The 16,450-nt window shown below is 48.5% G+C and overlaps 1 protein-coding gene; it reads right to left on the bottom strand.

Moving 5' to 3' along the window:
- Positions 1-10,525: 10,525 nt before the first annotated feature.
- Positions 10,526-11,765, bottom strand: CHC_T00000793001 (hypothetical protein). XM_005718072.1 is given in 2 exon segments: positions 10,526-11,255; positions 11,256-11,765. The coding sequence occupies 1 exon segment, from the start codon at positions 11,763-11,765 to the stop codon at positions 11,256-11,258; it is 510 nt and encodes a 169-aa protein (XP_005718129.1). The 3' UTR covers positions 10,526-11,255.
- Positions 11,766-16,450: the final 4,685 nt, after the last annotated feature.

Raw genomic sequence — 16,450 nt, 5'->3', positions numbered from 1 at the left:
TCCCCTGGGAACGCCCTCGCGGGGACCATTGACGCCGTCGGGTCGGCAAATAGTTGGGGACCGGTCCCCACGGAGGGGACGGGTATCCCCGCGGCCTGTAACGCCGGGATCGTGACGTTGGACAAGAGTAAGTTCTCGTCCAACGGAGGTAACTCCCGTCTCCGGGAGGTGACTGGCACTTCGCCCGAGGGCTGAGTTGTGGTAACTCCGCCAATGGCCGGAGGCTTAACAGCAGCAATGGCTGGGGTGGGCGCCACCGATCCGTCTTGAGTAACAGGCGCCGGATCGGGGCGGTACGTCTTGAGGACGGATATTTCCTGACGGAGGGACTTGACTTCCTCCGTTACAGTAGCGATCTCCGTTTTCAGAGGGAGGATCGCCTCCTCGACCCTGGCCTCGATGTCTCCTTGCCAGGCCTTCGTCAATACGCCTTCCAGGGCGGAGAGGCGATCGCGCTCGCCCGCGGATTGTACATCCGCCTGCATGGCGACGGTTTCCTCCACGAAGGAGTTGAGGTTCTCTCGTAGCGCCGACGAGTGCGCTGCGAGTTTCTCCGCCACCGTTGTGAGCGTAAACCTTTCGGCTTCTCGGAGCGCCTCACGGCAGCTCCGAGTTATCCACGCCGCTACGGGCGCAGGAACGTCTCGGGGACGGGTTTCTCGGGAACTCTCCGACCCGGACACCATGTCTTGAAACACCTGTGAACGGTGGTAAGCACCCTCAAAAGAAACAATTAGAAAAGAGAAAGGGGTTAGAGACTACGCAGAATTCTAGGTCGGGAGACCAAAATGTCGTGCACTGAGGGGGAAGGGTGGGATCCCCCTCTGGCAGAGCGCGCGCGTTCGGGGGGCGCGTGTAGGGGGGTTATCGGGAGACCACCCGTAAGGGACCGGTACGGGGCCGGGCGCGAAGCGCAGTAGGGAAAGTAAGGAAAAAAGTGGGAAAACAGAGCCTAGGAGGGGCGGAGCGGTAGAGACAGCTGTCGCGCGGAGAGTCGGGCTTGGCGGGACGACGCGCGCGGTAGAGACAGGAGGGAATCGGGACGTAGATGGCTCGCGGGGTACCGTCGTGGGACGGGGACCGACGCGAGGCTACGACTCCGTTCCAGAAACCCGAGTTCTAGACCCAAAGCTTCGTGCCGTCTTTACTTAGGGTCGAGCGTCGACTATGTACTAGTCGACGTCGTAATAATAATAATAATTATTATTATTAATTAATTAATTAGAACACGGCAATAATTACCGGCGTACCAGCCTCAGCGCTGTACAGTACGCAATTCCCCCTGTATAGGGTTATGATACCCGCCTACACGTGGGAATCGACACGCCTAGACGTGGAGTGACAGACTGTCCGTACTTCGACAGGGCTTACACCCGGCCATGCCTGGGTGGGTAGTTACACGATTACACGTGGTACATGTACACGATCATACGTGGGTAACACGTGGGGTGCGCACCCGGGAGGGTGGCATCCCGCGTATGCCTCGCGATTGAGGGAGGCGTAACAGTGCACTACACTGAACATCTCCTCTACACCAAGTTGAGCGCGTTCGACGAACACAACGATACAGTCATTGCGATGAACGATACAGAATGCAGAGCTGTTGGAGAATTCCTCGGAGCATGGATCGACACCGGTGCACAGCGATCTGTCATTGGAAAGCCGCAAGCCACAGCATACTGCAATTTCATGGGCGCGGCCTTACGTCTCAAAAGGCTAAGTAATCCTCGTGTGTATAAATTTGGTGAAAAGAGATACAAAGGACTTGGCTCGATGTACATTCGTATTCCAATAACTGAGAGTCAGTTTATTTTCACTGCAGTTGAAGTTGCAGACCTCAACGTATCCTTACTGTTGGGACTTGACTTCCTTGAGCTGTACGGCATGAAGGTCGATGTGCACCGAAACCTGCTTACGTCCGAAAGTAGAGGATGGGAGTTGCCCATCGTTAGGAAACAAGGACATCTCTACCTAGAATGGCCAACAAACATGCTCTACACTACCGAAGAGTTATGGAAAATGCATCACCACTTCTTCCATCCCAAATCTGATAGGCTTTATGCTGTCATGAAGCGTGCCGATCCTGGGAAATGTTCTCGTCAAGACTTGCAGGAACTGGAGGATATAACAGCTCAATGCGATGTCTGTCAAAGACTAAGTCGTGCTCCAAGTCGCTTCCGTGTGTCGTTGCCACACAAAGACATTGTTTTCAACCGCGTACTCTCCATAGACATCATGTTCCTGGACCAGAGACCTGTCCTTCACTGTGTGGATAAGGATAGTAAGTTCAACAGTGCCGCATTTCTTTCTGGCGAAACTGTTGATAAACTATGGACTACTTACTTGGACATCTGGTCCTTGCCTTATGTGGGGCACCCAGAGCATATGCACGCTGACCAAGGGCCCCAATTTCGGTCAAGGCGTTGGGAAGGACTTTGTCACATGGCCGGAATTGAGCTAACATTGTCAGGAGTGGAACATCACAATGCTCTTGGAGGAGGCGAAAGGTATCATGCGTATCTCCGACAAGTTTATAACAAAGTCAGGGCGAACTTCCCGAACATAGGGGAGGAATACGCGCTCAAGAATGCTGTTAAAGCCGTCAATGACACCTCCGGACCAAAGGGGCTATTGCCGACCTTGCTAGTGTTTGGAGTCATGCCGCGAACAGTCCTGGCACCATCAGACCTTCCAAAACAGAAGGAACGTATGCAAGCAATGGAATCTGCAAGCATTGAGATGGCCAAATTCGTTTCGCAGCGTCGCATAGATACCGCACTTCGGTCTAATATACCCGCAGCTACTTCATCCGATATAGCCATTGGCTCCGAAGTCTTGATCTACAGAGAACCACCGGTTGACAAGTGGGTCGGTCCGCACAAACTACGTGATAGCTTCGGTAAGCACGTATTTGTGGAGTCAAATGGGAGACTGGCGAAGTTCTCGATGGATAAAATCAAACTGTACAGACGAGATGAGAACACTGAGGGGGAAACTAGGGCTGTTCTATCCCAACTCCCACAGACTAGCGCTGTACAGAGTTCTGAGGTCCCTCGACCTGCTTTATCTAAGGAGTTTGATAACTTAGTGGCAGCGCTCGGTCGAGATGTCGGAGCCCTCAAGCTTGCTGCCGATGAACCTATCCGAAATGATGAGTTTTGTGTTTGGGAAGTAGGAGACATATTTGTCGTGCCCTATAGCTACGGGTGGCGGGCTGTAAGCAAAGCGACGCGCGTTCGAACCCGTAAGGGAATAGCGGGAGACCACCCGGTGGAGGACCGGAACCGGGGTCCGGGCGCGGCTTGCGCGGTAGAAAAGTGGCACGATAGTCAGCAATAAAAGGGGTAGAATTAAGGGAAAACAGCGCTAAGGGAACGGGTTGCACAGTAGTTAAGTTAAGTCTCGCGCAGGGAGGATCGACGCGCGCGGGAAAGGCAGGTGCGAATCTAGGGAGGTAGATGGCTCGGTCGGTATGGGCGAGCCAGTACCGAGTCGAGGCTACAACCTAGAATGCAGAAACCAAGGTAAAAGAACCGAGGCTTCGCGCCTCTTTACTTTGATGATCGGGTTGAATATATAGTCCCCGTCGCCGTAATGGCGAAGCTAAATTATACTGTAAATTAGAATATCTAGAATATAACGGGTGTAGCCCCGAGGGGACCAAGTAGAGCCCCTATAGGGGAGGAAGGGACGACCCGTGTTCACTGGCGCAGTCCGGCGGCTAGATAGGGGAAGTCACGTGTATCCACGGTACACGTGGTGGCGGTGCGCGCGAATTTGGCGGGTTAGGGACAGCTGTCCCGCCATAGTGTACAGTGCACTACAATATTACTGTACTAACCAAGATATTGTCGCCAAGTGACCCTAATCGTGATTCGGATTACTTTCGGAATGCGAAAGCTAGCGAAGTAGACGGACTTGCAAGAAGGGGCACATTTGTCGCTGCCAAGGAAAATGATTTACCACGAGGCGCTAACACCCTTGGTGGACGGTATGTGTTGACTATAATGGGGTTTGGGACTGACGACGAGAAACCCAAAGGTCGTTTCGTTGTTCAGGGTCACATGGATAAGGACAAGGAATTTTTGGTACACAATACAACCAACCTCCGATAACGCTCCGTTCGAGTCATGGTTTCATTTGCAGCCGTCATGGGACATCGCATTTTCAGCTACGACGTAAAACAGGCCTATCTTCAAAATGGTGAAGAGCTTTCTCGCAAGGTATACATCTTACCGAAACGGAAAAACTTGAAGTTCTTCAACATTACAGAAGAAGAAGCACTTGATCTTCGCAAGCCGCTCTACGGGAACGGGGACAATGGTGATTATTGGGGTGTCACTTTTGATCGCCATGCCAGGCAAGACTTGCACATGACTCCTACTGCTGGAGACCCTTCTCTGTACACCATTGTACCGACAAATGCAACCCTACAGAAGTTTGAGTCCCGCAAAGGAGTTTGGGATAAATCCGAGTTCTTTGGCTGTGAACTCAAACAATTTCTCCCGGAGAATTTATGATTAGTCAACGTGATTACATTTCAAAAATAGGCATATTACTAAACGATGCGGGTTTTGAGCTCTACCAGAGTCGTCGGGCAAGGTTGCATGGGCCCACACGCGCCCGGACATGTGTTACTCAGCTAATCGCGCGGCCCAAGTTACAATGGAAGAAGGAGGAACAGTCGGTTTGATGCACATCAAACTTCTCAACAGTGGCTATGAAGGCTACGCCTGAGTTAGGTTTGAAGTACAGCAGACTTGATGAAGACACCTTAAGCCTTCGGGTGTACACAAACGCATCTTTCGGAAGCAATGAAGACTTCTCATCTCAACTTGGCTTCGCTGTGCTTATATGTATTGCTTCAAATCGTTGTCACGTCTTGGAATTTTCGAGTAAGAAGTCAGAACGTATTGTTCGTTCAATATTCGGCGGGGAGGTGTATGCCTTTTCAGAGGGATTTGATTGCGCATACTTGCTTAAGCATGATTTGGAAGCTCTTTATCGCAAGAAGATGCCAATTCAGATGAGTACCGATTCGAAGCAGATGTTCGATGTGATTACCAAAGCTTCTTCGACATCTGACCGTCGACTTATGATAGACATTTCTTCCGCTCGACAGGCGTACAACGAGAACGAAATATCGAACGTAGGACTTGTGCGCTCCGAGCACAATATTGCAGACGGTTTAACCAAGCCCAAGTTTTGCAGGTCCCTTGACGAGTTGATGCGTACTGGTTTAGATTTGAAGCTTGTTGAACAATGGATTATTCGCTCTCCAAATGGCTCGTATTTTTAAGTGGTGGGAGTGTGAATGTGCGTGTTGTCCTATGAAACAAATGATGTGGGACCGGGTGTATTCTTCCTCATAATGATTTGCTGTGTGGGACTGGGCGTTTACTTCGTAATGATGACTTGCTATGTGGGACTGAACTTTCACTTCCTATTGATGATTTACTATTGTTTGTATGAGAGTATAACGATCTTTTATGGCCGTATTATAGTTCCTCGCAATTTGGTTTATGTGAGCGAACTGGGTTGGGGTAGTATAAAAGGGTAGGCTTCTGACTCGACTAGCGAAAAGAATGAAGAGCCCAGCGAAAAAAGCAGATACACACAACACATCAAGGTCAGTAGCTTCCGTCCGTCGGAAGACCTGGATGAGTAAAACAGCGTTCGTCGGTGTGACCGTTTTTTTCCAATTCCTCAGTCGGTGACGTGATGTAAGGAAATCCAGCCATTCCGCAATCTGTGATTCCGGCATTTTTGGAGGGGTTGAAAATATGATCAAATTTAACCATTTCAACGACACCTCCCATGATGTGTAACGTTCAGTTCCGTTTCTTCATGCATCCATACCCATCGTCTCGACACACGATTCCAGGCTCGCTCTAGAAATCGAACCTCTCTCCTTATGATTCTGTTCGTTGCCAGATCTTTTCTTTTGCTTGAAAGACACAATCACGTACTGCGCTTATTTCATGCAGACCTTGAAGACCCCCCTCAGCTATTTCGGCTAGTGTGACATTACGAAAGTCACAAACCCCGCATCCATACGACGCGCATTTCACAATCTCCGCAGTTGCCATCACAGCATGCAAAACGACGTTGACCATATTTATGCCTTCGTTGGGACATACAGTTTGGTTTTGCAGCGTGCTGGGGCTGCCGCGGCATTTCGGAAGCCCCTATTTCACTTTCAATCCCCTGTTCTCCCCGTTCCGGCCACAAAATTGTTCTACCCACAGAGCATCCTCTTATTAAAGTCTGGCTTGTCAACAGACGTACCGAGAGTATTCTAAGACTGTTCTACGTCCTCAGCATTCCTGTCACACATGACACACAAACACGAGAAGTTGTGATATCACATTATTCTTCTATCAGGCTTCATGCACGCTTTGCTGGTTCAAGGGGGATATCATCAGTCGCAGAATCTAATTTGTTATCATTAATTGTGCCAAATGCTACTGCGCTACAGACTGCGTCAATAGCAAGCTCTGTTGTCCCTGACGCAGTAGACAAAGATTCAACTGCGTATCATTCATCAGATATCTGTGCACTACCTCGACAAAACAGCAAGCCATTCTTGTGTGTGCTTTACGAAAAAGTGAAACGTAAGGTTCAAGATAAAAGCTTCTACGACTCATGGACTGTGACACCCGACTTGTATTCATTATAGTTTTGCACATGTGCTATAAGTACGGAGATGTTTGCAGACGCTATGAATGAGAGCGGCGTTCTTAAGAATTACTGCAGCCTAGATGTACATGACTCTGAATTTTCTGCTCTCGGAACGTGGCATTCCGTTGAGATGGAGTTGGAAGGGGCGGGAGGAAATCCTCCCTTTGACCCTGTGCTCATTTCTAACATGTTAAATGCTTTAGAGATGGGCGTGCAGAGAGAAACACCATACTGCAGATGTGTATTACTTCCGCTTGAAAAGAGATATGGAGTTGTGGAGCATACCAAAACTGTTTCAAGTGAGGGAATTATGTTGGTGTCGCTGGAGAGGGGCGCCCTACCATTTCGTAGTCAAAATCATGTATATTCTGTTCAAGCTGCAAAGCCGAAGAGTTACTCATACCAAAAACTAGGGCTTTTCATTTGGAGAAACCGTCAATACTTGTTGAAGAATCGAGTACCGCGTGATGTCGAGGTCGCTTATATGAAGTGGACTTGTAGGGTCCTTCTTGATCCCTTCAAGGCTCATTTGGATTTTCGCAGTTTAAAAGGGCATTTCCAGATGAATTTAGGGGAGAAAAGACAGCAGCTCATCTGTTTCAATTAGAAGAGCACGGTACCTTGGTCACATGACCAATGACTCCAATTAAGTCGATATCTCGATCCAATTTACCTGCTGTACTCCAAACGCCTGAAACATCTTCTGTATTGTAACTTGTTCTCTACAGAATCTCGTCTCCATCAGCTTCAAAACCTTTTGGGTTGCAATAATATGACTCAAAGGAGCTGGTATATTCTTCGCTTGCAGTTTTGCTTTGCTCCTCGCCACATTCTTTATCCTCATCGCAAATGCGAAACTGTAGAGGACTGTGACTTCTGTTTCCCACGTTGTCTCCCCCCGTTGTACATTCCGTATTTTGCAGCTCCCGTTCTTCCTGCGCTGTGCTCTCAGAGGGTTGACCTTTATTTGTACAAAACTGAGCAGCACACTGGCATCCAACGCATCTTTGGACTTTTCTTCGGCATCCACATCGCTGCGTTCGACATTCTCCCTTACAAGAACAAAGCGTGAACACGTTGCGGATGGACGCTTTTAACCTTTTCACGTCGACCTTCTGCTCTATCAAAAATTCGCCTCCTCCGTCATATCCGTGATTCGAAGTGCAACCACCGACCATGTACGGCCGAAGGTCCCGCAACGCCGAGCGAAACCAGTACTTGTGAACAATGAAACTGGCTCGTGCCGCCTGTAGACCTATATGCGGTTTGGGGGGTATGAGGTCGCACAATGTATATGCAGCACCTCAGGCCGGAATGCCGTCTCGAACCTCGTAGCCAGGTTTCCACGCACGCAAGTACTTCACGATATTGTGTTTTCCTGTTCGTTTGGAATTACAGATAGATCCCCATCCAGTTTTCTTCCAACGACATGATGTGCAAAGTAAAATGGAAGTTTCTGTGCTGGAATCTAGAGTAACAAAGGGGTTAGTACAGTTCCCGGTGTCCACATTCGCACGTGCACGTATTTGGTTGGGTGTTAAAAGGACAATGAGGGAAGGTTTGCGCGGATCGGAGGTCTTGCAAGCGAAGCATACTGGCATTACCAGTCGGAGATCTGGAACGACATCGCCACACACCTTGACTCCTCGGGTCCCTGCACTTGCCATTATTGAGCTTGGAGGGCTGAAACTCAGTACAATTACTCTTGGATGTAAGACGCATTGAATGGATGCTGTGCAGGGTCCGCCGCGAAGAGGAACGGGGAGAAACAAAGCAGATAATGAAGACGGAATTGTGGGGAGGATAAAAAATGTGTGTACGAGGTGCCCATGGTGGGATTCTGGACCAGCCGTAGGTGGCTTCAAATTTTAGATTTCTTATCATAACGAACCCAATTGTGGAATACAACGCACCTTGTCACCGACTGTACTGTATTTTCCAGCCTGATTTTTCAGTATTTCTACAGTCAGAGGGGCCAGCTACTACAAGACTCTTTGTGTCGTTGGGACGCAAGTTCCGAGGCCAAGCTACTACAAGACTCTTTGTGTCGTTGGGACGCAAGGTCCGAGGCCGGATGAAAGAGACAAACATTGAGGGCAAGGCATTGAAGCTACGTAAGATGTGTGAGAGACGTGTGCACATCTAAACGCTGCAGAAAAGTCTTGCGGCACAGTAAGCAACTTCACGGAGAGCAGACACTGGTGCAGTGCTGCGTCCCTCGGAAGCATATGAATGATGCGTGGTGTTTGTGCCTGACCAAAACTTCGCTCTCTGCTCCAAAGCAAGCTCGAGGTTCTGAGATGGGTGCTCAAATAGGTCCCGCCTCTCTCACAATAAGATACAAGTCTTGTATATTTTTTTTCTATGGGACATGCAGATTCTAAGAAGATGGGGCTAAATCCTCAGGGTGTCCAGCATCTTCACAATCCTCGAGACTGCCCGTGCGATTTAAAATGCATTCACGACGCCGTGGTCGTGTCTTAAATGACGAAACAATATATCTGTAGTGCTTTTCCTGCAGCAAGCTGACAGAAAAGCTGGCACTGCGTGACGGAACTCCAGTGCTGCATAGCTTCACCTTCCATTGAGACAGTGCCAGAGATAACCTTGCCGGGAAAAGGAGTATTTGAAAGACCAACAACTGGTCTCTACGCATGGCCAACTGCATAATCAGCCGTTGCCCTCATGATCAAAATATTTTGCCCAAGGCTCAGAGGAAAAAAAAGGCACATATATCATTTCAGCTGGGTACCTTCGACAGAAAGTACAGCGGTTGAGGCTCAAGATATACCTCGGCAGCTTTATTGAACCACATATCTTTCGGTGGAGGGCACCGCCAGAGACAAACGTTCAATACAGGGGTCAGCAACCCCTTCAGGCACAGGAGCAGCCTCTCATCATGATGCAGAAACGGTATGCATCTTTCGGCGAGGGCAAACCTCTGCATACGCCCCCCCGGGGCTCTCTCCCAACGCGGCCATATTCAAGCCCCGAAATCTCGAGTTTTGTGCTGCGTCCAAGACTGTATGGCCTGATGGCTAGAAGCCTAATTTTGCGCATGCGTAGACAAGCACGCATGCTTCCCTGGACGCATCCGTGAGACCGGTGGACAAGACGTCTCGAGACTCATGGAATGAAGTTGAACTTTACTGTACTGTGGCTTCATGAAACATCTGAATTAAATGGCGCCTCTCTCCCCCATTCCTTCACCATTTACTTCAACGTTCATGTGCGCATGGCCGCCAAAGTTTTCTCCACGATGTTGGAATGGGGTGTCTCATGCCCTATGCGCGTCTGGATTCTACAAATACTCCTGTCGGATATCTTCCCTTCGCCCGGCATACATACCATACGACTGCAGCCCCGTCAGTTGATGGCGGTAGAGCGTTGCTTACCACGGTTTCAACGTCTTGGTATCTCTATCTGTTCTTGTCGTCCATTGCTTTGCCCTTAGTTGTAATCAGTTTTCCAACACGCGGGTCGCGTAATAATATATAATGATAGTACGGCACGTTGCTGGCTCCGCTCTTCCGTCCTTTATGGTGCGCTGAGACACTTCTACCGCTTGTTTGCTTGGCGTTTGAGAAATGTTTCGTCAGACTGGCTTACCATGCTACCTGAGTATTGTGCTTCCGTCACAAGTAATAGAAACCTGCTGCCTGGTGTCAGATACACTAGGTACGAACGGCACGGAGTAAGCAACGCATGTGGACAGACGAGCGTTGAGTGCCGAACGCAAGAAGGTTGCTCTGCATAGCGGCCCCTTGCCGTTCGTACGGTACTGGGCTTCCTAGTCGTTTCCCAACCGTGTCAATCATACATATACAAAATCAAATTCAAAATATCAAAATTCAAACAAATTTTCGTCGCAAACAATTCGTACTCAAGAGATGAATACCCTGTACAAAAGCTAACCCTTCTACTGTACTACTGCGTTGTGCAAGCTACACTATGCTATACCACTATCTTATGTCCTTCTGTCGGCCACCTGGCAGTGCTCATCTTAATGAGTTGTTGGCCCATTCCCATTCCTTTTTACTTTTTCGTCGAAATCCCATGAATTTGTCTTGAATGTCTATTCAAGCTCGACCTCTGCCCAAAGCAGGCATTACAAATCGTGCAACGATGCGGCCTCTGCTTCTCATGAACAGTAGAAATATGCTGCGATAAATGCAATTTGAAGTGAAAGCGAAAACCACAGGTCGGGCAGGGATATGGTCTTGATCCCTCATGCACGGTCCGGCAATGCTTGAGAACTGCTGCTCTTTCAGCAAACGTCTGTCCACAACGGTCACAAGCAAAATCCCTTCTTTTCAAATGCACAGTTCTGAAGTGTCGATATTTGGAGCTGACATGTCCGAACGCAGCGGGGCATTGCTCGCATTGAAAGGGCTTCAACTTCTCGTGAATGGTGCGAATGTGTAGACGTAAATGACTGCTGCGCGCAAACGAGGAACCGCAGGCCGAGCAAGTGTGTGGGCGTGCAGGAGACATCATGGATGAATGTTGCTGCGTCTTCCGAATAGCGGAAGAGACAGCCAGTGGAATGGGCTTGATGGCGGAGTGAACTGGGCTCACATACGGAGGGGATAAGCGAGGGTGAGCCGAGGATGAGTCGGTAAAGTTAGAGATGGGGGAACTAACGACAGCAGGAAGATCTCGAACATGAGATGCGGCGTCATAGGACGGAGTTTGGGGCACAGGAGGATGGCGATGCGGCACAGCGTCTGATAGGGATGAAGTGTTGAGCGAGGAAGTTGGGGAAGAGTCTGCGAGCACGGTGTCCCAGAAGGTGCGCGGACGCTTCGCGGTCGGGGTGAGTGGAGGTGAGAGGGAGACAATGGTGCGCTTTGGTGAAAATCGAGCAGAAGAATGAGAAGGTGGTGTGATGAGAGAGGCCATGGTGAAGAAGTGGTGCTGTGCAGGGATGCGTGATCGATTGACACGAATAGAGTGATGGTAGTGGAAGGAGGAGGGGAGGGTAGGGGGGGGGGGGGGGGGGGGGGGGGGGGGGGGGAGGGGTTTAAGTAAGAAAGCAACGCAGAGCGAGAGAAGTGAAGCAACCGGTGGGTAAGGGTGGCCATATCACTGTCACCACCATGGAAGTCATATTTTTGAATGTGGAGTTGAAAATGAGATAGAATGGTGAATAAATTTTTGGGAAGGCGAATTCAAGGAGAAATCACGGGGATGCGCCGTGTTGCTGTCGATGCGCCGAGTTCCTTTTTGTGTGTATGATAGAGGTGTTTAAATGTCCACCGCGCCGTCCACAAGTACGCAACGACCTGTCTTTTTCTTGGTTTTGAATTTATTCGCCATCTCCAGAACATATTTACACTCGCTCATAGATTTTACCCTTTTTATACTTTGATCACTCATCCTCTTGAATTGCGTCGACAGCTACAACGTACGTGTACTGCCCCCGTACTGTACATGTCAGTCAATTCCCTTCCTACTACCCGTCGCCATGCCCATCACCAACCTCCCAACTGCCATCGCCCCATCCTGTCTGTGTTCATGCGAGTACTGCCTCATGGAGTCAATTTGTCATCACCCGCTCGACCCATACACGAAACGGCAGCACAGTCATGCCCCCCACTACATCGTCCTTGCCCGAATTCCTCCCTAACCCGAAACCCTCAAACCAGTGCGTCTGAAGTCACTCCCTCTCACTAACCCAATAATCCAGTCTCGTTCTGATTTGAACGCCCCAAAGCCGTACCCTCCCCCCACGGGGGTGCTGCGCCTTCGTGGCAGCCAACCCTTCGTTCTGCGTTTTATTTTTTTTTCCCGCCCCCAGCGCTGGTGCGTTCTCGCCGTAGACGCTTTTTTCTCGTTTGCATTCAGCATCTACACGTTGCTTTCATTGCATTTTCTTACATGTTTCCACGCAATCTCATCAGTGAAACTATTCTTCTACACCCTCAGCTGGCACCAATGTTGGTTTACTTTCCTCCTCGACGGCAGAGCCACCTCCAACTGCAACTTGCACGACATTTGTTGCAACTATTGTTTCCTCAGCGTCAACAGTAGTTTTCTGCAGTAGTTATTGCCACCTAGATCTATCCCAAACTGTTGGACTTCTTATTCTATTCTGCTACGCAAACATCGTGATACTGGTGTTTTCACGAACGTATTACGATGTCATCACTTTGTTGCAACCTCTTGTTATGTTGGTTACGATAATCCGCCTGACCACTGTACGAGCTTCAACCGTCCAATGCGTGACAAAAGAGTGCTTTGCAATATAGAAGTACAGTAAACTGGGCGTATGTTTTAATCAGCGTAGCGCACCATTACATTATCTCACACCATGCACTCCGCCATCTTCGCATGTACCCCTCCGTCTGTTCTCTGGTACTGTAGCAGGGAGCGTCGCTGCTCCTTTCTCGTGCTAGCATGCTAATTCACTGCTTCTCTCGCCTTACATAGACCCTCGTGAGGCCTCGGCACCTAGAACGGGGTGCCTGGCTCTTTAGATAGAAACCATTATTTTAAACTTGACCTAAGAATTCAGTTTTTGATCGCCAGCCATCATTACAGCTGGCATAGTCTGGTCCACGATACTATTTCTTAAATTATCGCACAGTCCAATACAATCATTTACCATTCATCCTTCATGCCATGACGCATCCGCCGTGGACGCAACGTGCGCCAGTTGCTACCCTTATCAATAATATATTAACACTCGTTCTCTCCCTCGATCCCATCTGCCACACAGTTCTCCTCTCACATCCTCGGTCCTCCTCGTCGGCTCTCTTAATTACATTGAAGTCCATCTCGATCCATTTGAGATTCTCCTCAAAATCAATAAAATCAATGAAGCTAGGTACGAGTGTAAAGCGTTCCATACCTAGCCCAACCCTCGACCCCCGCAACCTTTCTCAACACGACAACGCATCGCTTGTTACTTGGTTTCTCTTAGTTATCGTTTGCAGTGCAGGCAGGCAGTGCACGGCCTCTACTGTACAATTCCATTCTTGCCAAATCTTGCAGATCCTATAATAGCCCTCTCTCTTTCCTCACAAACCACATTCCACACTCACGTGCACCTCTTTGCACTATCATCCTTCATACACTTCCCTTCTTCCAAAAACAACATGTGCATGGAGACGATTATGCCGCGTTGTGTACCTGCCCAACTGCGTGTATTGTTCACAGCCACCTTTCTGTCAGTGCGCAAATCCCAGCTGTCAACTTCATACCCGACATTGTCTGCATTTCCCCACTTCCGCCAGTGCCTGACGTAGCATACCCACCACTCCGTCTGTCAAAATAGAAACCTTGCTTCCCTTGTTACTTTCCCATGTTTCGTCGCTTCAATTTCGTCGTCCATGTTTCCTACTCTCCAACGGCTGGCGCCACTGTGTCCCATGGAGAAACGTTTGCAAGGTCTCCGTGTATGGTAGTACGCGCCGCATGCTTGTCCTCCGTATCGTCTCTGCTCACATGCCTTAATACACAACCCCCAACTTTCCTGCGGACTCTGTACAGGGAAACATCTTGATATAATCTTGATTGTCGTTTGATTTGCTTCTGCGTTTTTGCTGCACAGCACTATTCGCAGCACTGAAAGTGTTGCAACTGGTGCGAACAACTCGGGGTGGAACGAGGTTTGTTGTTCTCCAAGGATAATGTTGTATGTCTGAAGCAGTTTCACTGCTATGTGTCGAAGTACTGTTGCATTCTGCGGACGTGTGCAACTGTTTGACTTGCATTTCTGGCTTGATATTTTGTGTCACTTTTCTCTTGTATTGTGCGATTGGTCTTCGTCCTGAAGCATAGAGCGATACAGACGTGTCAACCTATCTGAGTTTGAAGGATTGCGAAGTACGTTTGCATGCGACGTCAGCAGCACAAGGCAAAAGAAAGAACTGAAGTACGGTACTGTACATATTACGACGAATATAGGGTAACAAGGCAGAAAGATCATAGCAGTGCATCAGTGCACGCATTCATGTATACTTTCGGAGCGGTGCTTAGTTGATGGCTGCACAGTTTAGAACTCCAGGTCAAAGATCAGTCTCGGTAAGTGCAGTAGTGCGTGGCAAGACTACAAGATTCTACAGCACAGTTGCGCAGCGTCAGGCGCAATTCGTTCCACAGTGCCTTGAGCTCTATAAAAAAATGTACTTTTCAGCACTACTCGTTCTGCCAAGATAACCTGCTGCCTTTACCGCTGTCATGGTTGCAGCCACCAGCTTATAGACCACGGCTTGCGCCGCTACTTCAGCAACTCATCGACAACATATCGCATCGCTGCCGACCCTCTGTCGCAAGTTATGGAGACCTCTCTTTCCAAGTCAGCCAACGTGTGACGTTACATGCAACTGCTGTATCGATGGAACTCTCATACTCTGTACTTGGAACACAGCATTCCGACATCGGTATCCGATACGCGCCTACCACACACCAAAACAGCACAGAACCCTCCCCTGTCAAGCTAAACAGAATTGTCCCGGAATATTATCACTGCGGTATTCACAGACCGTTTGGTCCAAAGAATTCATCAGATGGTTTGGGTGCGAACATGGAACGGTTGTTGGCGGCATTTTGCCACCAGATATATTCTTTGCAATGGATGCAAGAACATTTCATTATAGTATGCACACAACTAAGCAATATCGACACGCACCTCCTTCTCATGCAATGAGTTTTTTTCTTTCTTTTTCAAACACGGTATTTGAACAATTCAGGTTAGCTGTACCACTCGGATACACGTATTCAAATCTCACCTTAGCCTGCTTGTATGCATACAATGTCAAAACGAAGTGCTCGTGACGGGAAATTCATATAATGCCAGAACCAATCTATATCATTCCATATCATTGTGTTTGGAAGATCAGTGAGAAAAAGACATGCCTTAACGTAAAAGTCCATATAACTGCTGTACCACACAGAGGTGTAAATGGACCAGTTTTTTTAAATTGTATCCTTGTTACAGAGCAGAGTTCAAACCTGGATTCGGGAGAAAGAACTCCGTCAGAGGAGAATGCTCACAACAAATCTAGAAACAGGAATGCTCCTTTCCTGTTTCTAGATTCGTTGTTCTTCCGTACTGAAAAACAACGTGTAATTTGCAAAAATGCGACGAAGACAAATTACTTGACACTATCAAGCAAGCAGTTCTTAAAAAATCACATAGAAAATGTGATACTTTGAAATCAATGTGCATGTCCGATTGTCGCGGAATAGGATTTCTTGTTTTGAGTACTGACGAAGACCATTTTCAATGGGTTCATCTAAGGGTATCAACCGCAAACAACGTTATTATTCTGGTCATCTTGGCTGTGAAAAAGGGAAGATGTACCTCGGCGAAGAAATCTGCCGAGAAGGGTAATGAAGCTCCACGGAACAAGAAATTTCTATCAATACCAAGAACTTTCACAGCGAGAAATGGAGTAATCGCTATCAGAGGAAAACGAAAAGCGTGTAATTTTTTCTGGTTCCAACAGGAAGGTGTTTTCTTCAAGACGTTTTTCGGTCCAAAATCCGATGGCGTCTTGTCCCTCGGGAGAGACTGATGACGTCGTAAAATTATCCTGAGGGAAGAAGGAGGATCATCGTTCGCCACTTTTGACAGCTTGAACGAATGTCGCTTTGCCCACAGCTCACATTGGGACTCTTCTTCGCTGAGAACATAAGGGTTTTCGACTAACAAGATGTGAACAAATATGAATTGTTGTAAACAAGAGGCCTCTATGAAGTTGTGTAAAGCATCATCGCCAACGTAGGCCATGCAGCAGGTGGCATTTGCAATGAAAAGCGA

This window comes from Chondrus crispus, genomic scaffold (assembly GCF_000350225.1).
Source record: "Chondrus crispus Stackhouse genomic scaffold, scaffold_365, whole genome shotgun sequence".
Classification (NCBI taxonomy): domain Eukaryota; phylum Rhodophyta; class Florideophyceae; order Gigartinales; family Gigartinaceae; genus Chondrus; species Chondrus crispus.
This window is presented reverse-complemented; position numbering and strand designations above follow the sequence as displayed.